Source organism: Schistocerca serialis, chromosome 6 (assembly GCF_023864345.2).
Source record: "Schistocerca serialis cubense isolate TAMUIC-IGC-003099 chromosome 6, iqSchSeri2.2, whole genome shotgun sequence".
Classification (NCBI taxonomy): Eukaryota; Metazoa; Arthropoda; class Insecta; order Orthoptera; family Acrididae; genus Schistocerca; species Schistocerca serialis.
The window spans coordinates 635756712-635769743 of record NC_064643.1 but is presented as its reverse complement, the minus strand read 5'-3'; the positions used below and the strand labels follow the sequence as shown (position 1 = coordinate 635769743).

The 13032-nt window shown below is 47.9% G+C and overlaps 1 protein-coding gene across 1 annotated transcript in view; it reads left to right on the top strand.

Moving 5' to 3' along the window:
* Window positions 1-13032, top strand: part of LOC126483721 (xaa-Pro dipeptidase) — a 914390-nt gene that overhangs the window by 18808 nt on the left and 882550 nt on the right. The window contains exon 2 of the mRNA XM_050106824.1: window positions 12625-12820. Coding sequence (XP_049962781.1) covers window positions 12625-12820 — 196 coding nt within the window. The remainder of the gene's footprint in view (window positions 1-12624; window positions 12821-13032) is intronic.

Below are 13032 nucleotides of genomic sequence, written 5' to 3'. Positions count from 1 at the left end.
AACTTGATTATCGGCTTTATGTCTGTCGAATCTCTAAAGGGGCACATATCGAACATTCGTGAATGCCTAAAAAAACTTTTTGAGTTTTTGTATGTGTGTGCAAAGCATTGTGAAAATATCTCAAATAATAAAGTTATTGTAGAGCTGTGAAATCGCTTCAATCATTTGTAATAGCCCTGTACAAATGTGAACGGGAAAAAAAAAGAACAGCTCCCGTTTGTAACAGATCCACAAAATCGGAGATAATGGAACGAAAGAACGAATTTTTAGTTTTCTCGAGGTAACTATCTTCGACTATAACCCATTATTGATATAAAATACACTAAAGACTATCGATATTTTTCATATTTTCTTCAGTTTTTCCAGAAAACCTGGCGCCACGAAATAATAGTCCCGTAGGATATCAAATCATAACATTTTCTGAGATTTTAATCAGTGGTCGAGTGGTTTTTATACAACCGCATAGCAGCTCGGAAGATTTTTTAGAACTGTAGCAGTTTAGGCCGGGATATCTTATAACCATCGGAAAAATGCTCCTATGGGAGCGCAAAAAAGTTGAATATGCTCCTGTTTAAAAGACTCTACCTGAAAAGTGTGGTACGAGCTTTCCCACATGTAATTCGCTCACACCCACTAGTCCATCGCTGAATGTCGCTCATACCCATTCATTCCCACTTGCCCATTCTCACACACTTATTCAGCTCAGCTCACTGTCATTATCTCTTTGTGTGTCTCTGTCACTGCCTGTCTCCCAGCCACTACTGTTACTACTACTACTTCTTCTTCTTCTTCTTCTTTCTTCTCTCACTGTCACTGTCTCCCCCTTGTTGTCTCTCACTGCTAGTATCTCATTCATTCCTTCCCACTGATGGCTGTATCTTCTCACTGTCATTATGTCTCTCTTTCCATGTTGCTATTGTCATAGACTCTTTCATTATTACTGGCTCCCACCCACTTCCAAATTCTCCTTCTCTTTATTCTTGTCCTTCTGGCACTGTCTCCTGTCTTTTCGTAGCACTGTTCTTTCACTGTCAGCTATGTTCCACTGCCATCGCACCCCTCCCTTTCTCTCACAGATATTGTCTCTTTCGTTGTTTCTCTATCACAAACGCTGTCTACTGTCTTCCAGTACTTAATACTTTTCTGTCTCTTTTGCAGTGCCACTGTCTCCTTCTCTATCAGCATGAAAAATAGGGAATATGTTCACGTGCGAAAATTTTTGGGAAAATTTTTTAAGGTGCTACGGAGGTAGAATGTGACAGCTGGTATCCCACTTGTCAGTCAGAGTCTTTTATTTGAAACAGGTGCGTATTCGTCTTTTTTGTGCTCCGGTAGGAGGAAACGAATAAAGATATCAAGAAAAGTTTCAGCGTTGTTCGAGACAGGGATCTTAGCAATATATCATAAAAAATATACCCATTTGCTGTGCATAGCCGTCTTGGAATCTGCGACTCGGTTTTGGTACCCAAAAGCAAAATTACACCCGTTTGCTGTGCACAGCCGTCTTGGAATGTGCAGCCCAGGTTTGATACTCGAAAACAATGTTTTTGGGATATTTATGAATAACGGATAAAGAGTTTTGAAAACTGGAAAGTGGCAATCTTAGATAAGTGTTTAGAGAATATAACGTTAAAATTTGAGCAGTTTGCAGCGGTTATTCATTGCTAAGATTTCGCCTCACGTCGAATTTTACGTGTACATGCAAGGTAACTTTGAACCTCTGTACCTCCGAAACGGATAAAGACATTAAGAAAATTTTCAAGTTTGCTCGAGATCGGAATTTTAGGAATGTACCATGAAAATTTCAGCCATTTGTTGTGCATACGCGTATTGGAATCAGCGCCTCAGTTTTGGTACGAAGCCGGCCGGAGTGGCCGAGCGGTTCTAGGCGCTACAGTCTGGAGCCGCGCGACCACTACGGTCGCAGGTTCGAATCCTGCCTCGGGCATGGATGTGTGTGATGTCCTTAGGTTAGTTAGGTTTAAGTAATTCTAAGTTCTAGGGGACTAATGACCACTGCAGTTAAGTCCCATAGTGCTCAGAGCCATTTGGTACGAAAAAAGCGGTTTAAAAAAACTTTTTTTGATCTGGCTTATGAGCTAATGGTGCCTTCATAAACCAATTAAGGCCCACCGTAGGTGACATAAAATGCAAAAAGAACCAAACGATTTGCTCCATTTGCGTAAGGAGGAGGAAGTATGTAATATTCATACTATGATCCTGAACTGTAGAACAGTGACACTAAGACGTTTCTTCTGGTGGGTATACAAAAGGGCCCTATCCCAAGGGTTATCCAAATCAGTTAACCCGTGGTATGAGCCCCGAAAAATTCCAGTTTTATGCACGGCGTGTTGTCATTTGCGGAGTGGTATACTTTAAATAAGACATGAAATTGTCTTTTACCTGAAGTATGTACTTCTCGCGTGTGCATATATCATTTTCAGAGTAAGAGAATAGACCCAGCGAAGTCAGTGAAACCTACTGGACAACAGAATATTCTGATAGAATTATCACTTTCTTTCTTCTTTTTCGAATCAAGGAAAAGGCAATGCTGTCTGTTCTATTTCTTCATCCACATTACTTTTATCATTTGATGACAGTTTTCTGGAACTGTCCACGTGTGTAACATGACAGAATATGAATTTATTTGCAGTTTTAATTAATGGTCGTACATATAACTCCTTTAGTACCCTCATTTCTAATGCGAATCAGCTTGCACATTGAATTTTGCAATTCCGTTGAAAGCCCTCCAGTTTTCCGCTTGAAATCAGCTTTCAACTTCTAATGATCTATCGTTTGTTAAATAACACAGCCGGCCGAAGTGGCCGTGCGGTTAAAGGCGCTGCAGTCTGGAACCGCAAGACCGCTACGGTCGCAGGTTCGAATCCTGCCTCGGGCATGGATGTTTGTGATGTCCTTAGGTTAGTTAGGTTTAACTAGTTCTAAGTTCTAGGGGACTAATGACCTCAGCAGTTGAGTCCCATAGTGCTCAGAGCCATTTGAACCATTTTGTTAAATAACACGAAGTAAATTTAGGTAAATAAAGCCCTTTTAACAGTAAACTTTGAATAGTACTACAGTTCTAAGAATCAAACTCAGTGTAATGCAGAAGTGAAGGAGTGTAGTGTGATCCGATGCCTCACCGCCGGCCGGTTGAGGCCGAATACTCCGTGGGTCCGAGGGGCTGATGACTGAATTGTGCTTTATTTCATTTGAAACTAATCGTGTTTGAAGATGACGGAAAGATGAGTAACGGAAAGCGAAGAAAGAAATTTCTTTAGAAATTTTTAGTTCCGATGTGTGCTTAAAAGAAGGAAGGGAGGAAGATTGGATTTAACGTCCCGTCGACGATGAACTCATTAGAGACGGAGCACAAGCTCCGCTTTTGTCGATGATGGGGAAGGAAATTGGCAGTGCGCTTTCAAAGGTACCATCTCGGAATATGCAAGGAGCGATTTAGGGAAATCTGGATGGCCGGACGCGGGTTTAAACCGTCGTCCTCCCGAATGCGAGTCCAGTGTGCTAACCACTTCGCCTCCTCGCTCGGTATGTGTGCTCAATCGTCCATACTATTTTCGACGTATATCTGAGATTTTAAAAATATTTTGTTTGCTTGTTTGGCTTTTACATTTACATTCATAATTCGGAAGCCGCCTTTTCTCGAGATCTGTGTAGAAGGAAGGAATATATTGGCTGACTTTTTCAGAAACTACGCTCTCGGAACTTTAACGGTAGACCATACCTTGATGCGGAATTCCTCTTTTGCAACATCTGCCACTGGAGTTCATTGAGCGTTCCCGTGACGCTTGAAGCTTCGTCTTCTTTGGATTTTCTCTATTTTCGCTATCAGTCCTATCTGGTATGGATCTTAGACTGACGAGCGTTATTCAAGTATTGAAGTATTGGTCGAACGACGTTTTGTAAGTTTTCGCTGAATACTTTGCCTTACAGCCAGCTAACATGACGTAATGTATTTTTGTGTAACACATGAATTTAAAGATATAACATTAAATTAATAGAATCACCACTAACTGAGCAACAGGCCTCTGACTTTTTAAATGTACATATGCTGCTAGAAATACTGACGAACATTATTTAAGTATTCAAGTATTGATCGAAGGACTGATTTGTAAGCTTCCGCCGAATACTAGCCTTATAGCCAGCTAACATAACATAATGTATTTTTATGAAACACATGAATTTACGGACATAATTTAAATTAATAAAATCTCTAACTGAGCCGCAGGCGTCTGACCGGTTAAATGTACATTTATTGATACAAAAGATATGAGTATAAGGATGTATATGTGATGTCTGTTATTTCTAATACTATTTTGATCCAGCAGCCATTATGAATTAAGACACAAACGAATCACAGACATGGGTTTCCAGTGGGCATTGATTGAAATCAATGAGAAAAGCTGAAAATTTGTGCCGGACCAGGATTCGAACCCGGATCTCCTGCTTAGTAGGCGGATGCTCTGACCACTAAGCTATCTTTTTTTGTGCGACGGTGTGCTGTTTTATATTAAATTTTTGTGGGGTACCAACAAAAAGAAATAAAACAAAATCACAACCATCCCTACTGGGCACCGCCACTTGTGTCTCTGCCTCTTCAGGCGTTGCCATCCTAACTGTAAGTAACCACCCCATCTAAAATGTGAAGAAATTATACTATACGGGACTAACGTGTGTGTGTGCCAACCCACAAAATATACGATGAAAGGAAGTGGGGGAAGGGTATTTCTAGTAGGGTGCGGAAGGCTTTTTTTTTTCGTTATGTACAGTATGGACATATAGATATCAATGTGCGAACAGTCATGGATAGTCAAGCCTGGAAAACTAAAACAGAATGAAGACATCATCGAAGATTGTGAACATAAATAACATGAAAAGAAAGCTACCACTTCGTAGTCAGGCTTCCCAGCAACTGCGCCCACTGATAAAGATATTTCAATGTATGATCGTTTGCTCTTCGTTCTCACCTCATCTACCACTGCCTGGAACATTCCAGCTACACGGCGGGCTGTGAAAGGCACTCCGTAGGTAGTTTGCGAAGCATCATCGATATCTGGTATGCCAGGCAAAAGCATGATGTCTTTCTTGCAAATAGAGCCAGAAGTCAAGTAAATTCTTGTGTCCTCACGATAGAGGTAAAGGACCGCATGTCCACGTATCCACGTGACGGAGTTGGTCCGAGTGTTCTGGTAAAATGTCTCATCCGGAAACAATAACGTCCGGCAGATACATGCTCCGGCGTAACTCGCAAGAGATAAGCCAGCATCTGCCGCACTAGGTGCCAAACCGGCTCCGCCTCTCCACAGCTGAGGCGGTGCTCGTCAGAATCTACTGTATTACAACCCACACAATTGGGAGATTCTGCCATGTGGATAATGTAGAGACGTTCTTGTGTCACCAGCTTCCCATTAACGACTACGTACCATTTGGAAACAACATCGGAATCAAGCATGGCATCGTGTACAGTCTTCCACACTACGCGCCACCGTACATCGGGATATTTTGGTTGCATGTCGTAATGCAGGCGTCGAGTTGGGGGCGTGGTATCGTGAGCGCTACACTGGAATAACTTTGTTCTAAATAGAAAGGTCCTATATAAAAGGGTGGCGCTGGGATGTCCTGTAGCGGCACCGGCGCTCTTAGTGAAGCAGGTCGTAGCACAGTCAGAAGCAAACTCCGGAGGCTTGTAGGACAACGGCGCAGCAGACATAAATGTCAGGGCAACGACCCAGTCGTGTACATTAACTAGGCCGAGGCCACCTTTTTCCTTGGGGAGGGTAAGAGATACGTATCTGATCTTCAGTAACATACCAGCGCTGACGTAGTATCCCAGCGCTGCCATAATGCTACGCGAGAAGGGGTTCGGAATGGGTAGCGTTTGGGCGACGTGCGGTATGCGGGACGCTAGATATACATTGGCAAAATGCGCCCGCTGGACGATGTTGAGGGACCACAAGCGCTGATTTGCAATTCCGGCCCGAATTTTGTTAAGAAGGCGTCGATAATTGAGCGTCGTCGCGCGACGCATGTCGTTCATGAAATCTAAGCCCAAGCAGCGGACAGTATCACTGAAGCGTAAGGGGGCAATGTGTTTCTGCGATAGCCCTATCCCGAAGCTCAAGGCGACGGACTTGTCAACGTTGTTTTGGCTACCAGAAGCCATCCAGTCCAAAGCCGCCGCCATATCGGCAACTCCACGTATGACGATCATCAAATCATCCGCATATGCGGTGCAGCGAGAGATGGAGCCGCCAAACTGTACCCATGTGAGCCTGTCTCGGATACCACACAACAAAGGTTCTAAGGCTAATGCAAATAACAATGTAGATAATGGACATCCCTGTCGTACTGATCGGCGGATCGGCATGGGTGCCGTCATCCTTCCATTAACAAGAACTCTAGAAGTAGCACCATGCAGAAGGCGTGTCAACACTGTGATAAAGGGGTAGGGTATTCCATGCACCGTAGAACGGCCGTGAGGAAAGCGTGGCTCACACGGTCAAAAGCCTAGCTAAAGTTGATAGACGCCAGGGCTGCCGGCAAACGTCTCACCCGTGCAAGGGAGATGAGATGTCTGTAACGACATAACGCAGTTCTAATGTTGTTGAGTCCCCCAAAGGACGTCTGATCGCTGGAACGTGCAATAGTGTGCCGCGAATACGTTCTGATAGCAGCCTCGAAAAGATCTTGAAGTCGCTGTTCAATAACGTGAAGGGGCGATAATCGCAGACATAATTCCGTCCCTTCGGATTATGGATGGGTACAATCAGTCCTTCCAAGAACGGTGCAGGCACGGTATACCTGGGGACATCAATTCCTGACCAGTTTCAACCCAACACGGTACCAACAGTTGTTTAAAGGCTCGATAGAACTCTAATGGTAGTCCGTCGATTCCTGGTGATTTATGGGGATCACCTTTACCAATGGTGACGAGCACTTCCTCTTCTGTCACTTCTCCCAATAAAGTCGGTACCATGTCTGGTGGAACTGTACCGTGGACACGTGCAGAAACGGTGTCTAACGTCGCCAAACCAGGGGGCACTGCTGAATAAAGGTGAGCGTAATGCCCATAGAAGGCTTCTGCTATATCTGCTTGTTCTACCATGTGTCGACCGTCGTCCGTTATCATGTCGGTTACCAGCGCCCTACGGCGCTTCCTCCTCTGTAAGAACACGTGGTACGTAGATGGCCTTTCTGATTGTAGCATGTCTGCAGCACGCGACCGTATATTGGAGCCCTGTAAATGATGGCGTGCTAAGGTGACGAGCTGCGCTTTCGCGCGATTGACAATGGTCTGTCTGTCAGGCGAGGGCTCCATAGCAAGACATTCCCGGAGGACGGTGTAATAAAAGTTTTCCGTGCTCCTCATCCTTGCCGCCGCTTCCCGGCCGTAAACCATGAAGGTGCGCCTAAGAGCAGGCTTTTCACATTCAATCCACCAACTGAGGGTCGATCGGTAACGACCACGACGCTGTAAGGACGCGTTCCACGAGTCTTCGATAGCACCTTTACATGCCGCCTCGTCCAGATGGGCGACGTTCAGTTGCTAGGGGGGGCTACTGCGCCACATACGTGCAGGTTGGAGGGCGATGGTGCAAATATAGGCTGTGTGGTCGGTGAATGCAGTGGGCCAGAGTTCTGCTCTGGGTGTAACCAGGAGCTGGGGGGCACTGCTGAATAAAGGTGAGCGTAATGCCCATAGAAGGCTTCTGCTATATCTGCTTGTTCTACCATGTGTCGACCGTCGTCCGTTATCATGTCGGTTACCAGCGCCCTACGGCGCTTCCTCCTCTGTAAGAACACGTGGTACGTAGATGGCCTTTCTGATTGTAGCATGTCTGCAGCACGCGACCGTATATTGGAGCCCTGTAAATGATGGCGTGCTAAGGTGACGAGCTGCGCTTTCGCGCGATTGACAATGGTCTGCCTGTCAGGCGAGGGCTCCATAGCAAGACATTCCCGGAGGACGGTGTAATAAAAGTTTTCCGTGCTGCTCATCCTTGCCGCCGCTTCCCGGCCGTAAACCATGAAGGTGCGCCTAAGAGCAGGCTTTTCACATTCAATCCACCAACTGAGGGTCGATCGGTAACGACCACGACGCTGTAAGGACGCGTTCCACGAGTCTTCGATAGCACCTTTACATGCCGCCTCGTCCAGATGGGCGACGTTCAGTTGCTAGGGGGGGCTACTGCGCCACATACGTGCAGGTTGGAGGGCAATGGTGCAAATATAGGCTGTGTGGTCGGTGAATGCAGTGGGCCAGAGTTCTGCTCTGGGTGTAACCAGGAGCTGGGCCATGGATGTGGCGCCACATGTCGAGCAGGTGGAGGGCATGCACTAGCATTTCCAATTCCGCACACGGGACGTGATGTGGCTGCTGATCAGACGGAGATAAAGTACAGTTAAAATCTCCTCCGATCACCATATCGTCTATGCGGCCCATACAGAGACGCGTAATATCTTCCGAAAAAAAGCGGGCCCGGTCTCTCCATCTCCCTGATCCTGAAGCACTTGATGAGTCATACACCGTTGACAGTTAGGCCATGGCTCTTGCACTCGTTGGGTACAGTACGTCTGTAGCCGCGAAGCCTTCCCGTAGCAGGACAGCCACACCACAATCGGTAGAAGAGGCGTGGGAGATGTGGGTGGTATATCCGTAGAAGTCAGGGAAACTAGCGACACATACTTCCGGTAAGAGGGCCACGTCGATGTCTGCTGCATCGAGCATGCGTTGTAGCATTGTCAGTTTGTGTGGTGCCCTTATCGCATTGATATTGATTGTGGCAAGGCGAAACGTTTGCTGCCTAGCCTCTTCAGCTTGGGTAAACGCCATGGCAATCGAAGATAACCGCAAGAGATGCCGGACCCACCGAGCTTATCAGTCTTTCACTCTAGGAGTGGCATCCCCGATGCCACCCCCTTTCCTGTCACCCGTGCCCTCTCCAAGAAGTTCCTCTACATCGTCCGACCACAGTGCGTGCAACACGATGCTGTGTAGCTGATCGGCACCTAAATCCCTCTCACACATGTCGCCTTTGGAAGAGATGGACGCGACCTGCTGCATCTGTGATGCAAGAAGTAACTGGGCACTCGTAGTATGGGCAAGCGAACCGTCTACACCACTTAGATCCTTAGCAGGCGCAGCATCCATGCCGTCTGACGAGATGTCATCTTCTTGACCGGCCGTGTGTAGGAGGCAATTGTCAGAAAGAGTCCGCCGGCGTCGCTTGCGTCGTCGAGGCGAACGTTGCTTTCGAACGTGGATATCCGTATCCGAATGCGGGAGGCAATCCAGCGTCGTATCACCGTCCGCTAGGAAAGCCGCGGTCGGGACAATGTTCGCGTCCACGCCCATCTCGTCCTGAATGTTATGTTGCGTCTGGATTCCGTGGGACTGTTGCTGCTGTGGAGGGGGCGACATCTGGGTTGGCATCGGGGGTCCTTCCTCTTCAAAAAAAATGGTTCAAATGGGTCTGAGCACTATGGGACTCAACATCTTAGGTCATAAGTCCCCTAGAACTTAGAACTACTTAAACCTAACTAACCTAAGGACATCACACATACCCATGCCCGAGGCAGGATTCGAACCTGCGACCGTAGCAGTCCCGCGGTTCCGGACTGCAGCGCCAGAACCGCTAGAGCACCGCGGCCGGCCCCTTCCTCTTCCTCCCTTGGTCCTTCTGACGTCGATGGATGTGCCCGATCGCCCGTTGCATCGTCTGAGCGTACGTGAGGGGCAGGATTGTCGTCCCCGTCGGAGAAACGGAGTCTCCCACTGGTGTCTGCGTAATTCTACGTTGTAAGCAGCCCGATCGAACATAGCCTTCCTGCCCACATCCGGAACAGGTACGTGGTTGACCGTCGTACATTATGATTGCACGACAGCCACCGATGTTCAAATAAAACAGCACATGTTTCTTGAGCTCAAGTTTAATTTGGCGCACAACATTGTAGACCTTATACGTCGAAAAAGTTTGCCACTTTTCTGCAACGTGGCTGATGACATTGCCATATGGTCAGAAGGCGTCCTTGACGACTTCCTCTGGGACCTCGAAGGGGAGCTCAAAAACCTTTAAAGTCCTGCATGATCCACCGTCACTGGACCGATATGCCCGTCAGAATGTTTAAATCTGAGACCTCGGCACTGATCATTTTAACATAAACCATGCTCGCGTTATAGAAAAATGTATTCCGACGACAGTCGCCGGATCTAAACGTAGATCGTCGCGTGTCTGTTCTATTTCATAGGCTCGAGGACGCGCGTGATCTGGTTGGAAGGTAATTCTGATCGTATCGTGGCGCCATGTATGTGCCACAGCGGCACTGAACTTGGAACAAATACAACTCGCGCGAGAAGGTAAACACAAGCAAGCGCTCACGGTCGCCCACGGCGGGACGCAGCGTACGTCCTCGCCCCACCGCTTCCGAAAGCAGACTGTTATCCGTAAGATGAGAAGGCCAACGATCTCTTCAGTGCAGATACACACGATGCTCGAACTCTTATGAGAATCGGGCACAACGTTAGTAATTTGAGAGTTTGGGTCTGACGGGAGGCGTGCTAGGATAGTCCTTGCTGCTGCAGTGACCACTGTGTCCGGATGGCTTAGTGGTCAGAGCATCTTTCTAGTTAGCAGGAGGCCCGTACTCTAATCCTGGTCCGGGACAGATTTGCAACTTAATTCAGAATGTTGGTTTGAGACTGTCACATACCGTTGACGCTTTGTACAGCATTGTTTCATGAAAGATTTCGTGATTTTAGGATGTTCATCAGTAGCTGTGTGTGCATTGTGTGTGTGTGTGTGTGTGTGTGTGTGTGTGTGTGTGTGTGTGTATGGGGGAGGGTTCTACAATCAAGCTCATAAATTAAGAATAATTGCAGAATGTGGTGCCACACAACGTGGCACTACACAAAACTGGCGCTAATAGCATAGGGAACACACACGACACAGAGCTGTAAGTCCACGGTATTGGTGATAAGTTGAGAAAACCGTCCCGACACACATGTGCTACAAAATGCCACTGTTTCCTGCGCATGTACCCCGATATCAATATGGCCGCACAACGGGTTGGCATACTCTGGATCAGGTGGTCGAGTAGCTGCTCAGGTAAAGCCTCCCATTCTTCAACCAGTGCCTGTCGGCGCTCCTGAAGTGTCGTGGGAGTTTGAAGACGGCAGCAATACGTGGACCGAGAACATCCCAGACGTTCTCGATAGGGTTTAGGTTCAAATGGCTCTGAGCACTATGGGACTTAACATCTGAGGTCATCAGTCCCCTAGAACTTAGAACTACTTAAACCTAACTAACCTAAGGACATCACACACATCCATGCCCGAGGCGGGATTCGAACCTGCGACCGTAGCGGTCGCGCGGTTCCAGACTGACGCGCTTGGAACCGCTCTGCCACACCCGCCGGCGATGAGGTTTAGGCCTTGAGAACAGGCAGGCCACTCCATTCACCTGATATCTTCTGTTTGAAAGTACTCCTCCACGATGGCAGCTCGGTGTGGCTGTGCGTTACCATCAATCAGGAGGAAGGTGGGATCCACTGCACCCCTGAAAAGGCGGACATACTGGTGCAAAATGACGTCCCGATACACCTGACCTGTTACAGTTCCTCTGTCAAAGACATGCAGGGGTGTACGTGCTCCAATCATAATCCCACCCCACACCATCAAATCACGACCTCCATACAGGTCCCTTTCAAGGACATTAAGGGGTTGGTATCTGGTTCGTGGTTCACGCCAGATGAAAACCTGGCGAGAATCACTGTTCACACTATACCTGGACTCGTCCTTCAACATAACCTGGGACCGCTGTTCCAGTGACCATGTACTGTGTTCTTGACACCAGGCTTTACAGGCTCTCCTGTGACCAGGGGTCGGTGGAATGCACCTTGCAGGTCTCCGGACGAATAAACCATGTCTGTTCAGTTGTCTGTAGACTGTGTGTCTGGAGACAACTGTTCCAGTGGCTGCGGTAAGGTCCCGAACAAGGCTACCTGCAGTACTCCGTGGCCGTGCGCGGGCACTGATGGTGAGATATCGGTAGTCTTGTGGTGTTGTACACTGTGGACGTCCTGTACTGTACCGCCTGTACACGTTTCCTGTCTGCTGGAATCGTTGCCATAATCTTGAGATCACACTTTGTGGCACACGCAGGGCCCGTGCTACGATCTGCTGTGTTTCACCAGCCTCCAGTCGCCTTAGTATTTTACTCCTCATAACGTCATTAGTATGTGTTCCTTGAGCCATTTTCAACACACAGTCACCATTACCACGTCTGAAAAAGTCTGCACACTTACTCGCTGCACTGTACTCTGACAGCCACCAACAGACCTCAGCGCATGTGGACTGCTGCCAGCGCCACCGTGCGACGACCGCAGGTCAAATGCACCGCATGGTCATACTCCGAGGTGATTTAAACCCGCAAACCGCCCACCAGAACGTTGTTTCACCATGTATCAGCATTATCCTTAATTTATGAGCATGAGTGTAGTTTACAGTCCCATGTTTCGATATCACTTTAACTTGTACCACTTGTGATGGCTGTACTGGCAAACATCAGAGGTATAATTTCTTTCCCTTTGGTGTGTTTTGTTTCGCAGTCGCGGTTCCGGCGCGGTGTACATGATGGGCGACCACACGCTGGCCGTCCCCATGGAGCTGTTCGCGGTAAACCGGCGCCGCCTGTGCGACCGCCTGCGGAAGAACACGAGGGTGCCCGAGGGCGCGGCCGTGGTGCTGCAGGGCGGCGACGAGATCCCCCACTACGCCAGCGACACCGTCCATCTCTTCCAGCAGGTCAGCCGCCACCGCCTGCTTCCTTCTTTTCTATCTTGTTCACACTAAGCTCACCAGACCATGTGTAAGTTGTGCTAGTGAAGTAGCGGGTGTGTGCCAGTAGGTTGTGTTGATTCACTGCAGCGAGGTGGGTCCGTGTGGAGAAGTGACACCGTGACCACACCGTTAATGAAGTTAGCCGATTTGTTGGAGTATCAACGCTGACTGTCCAA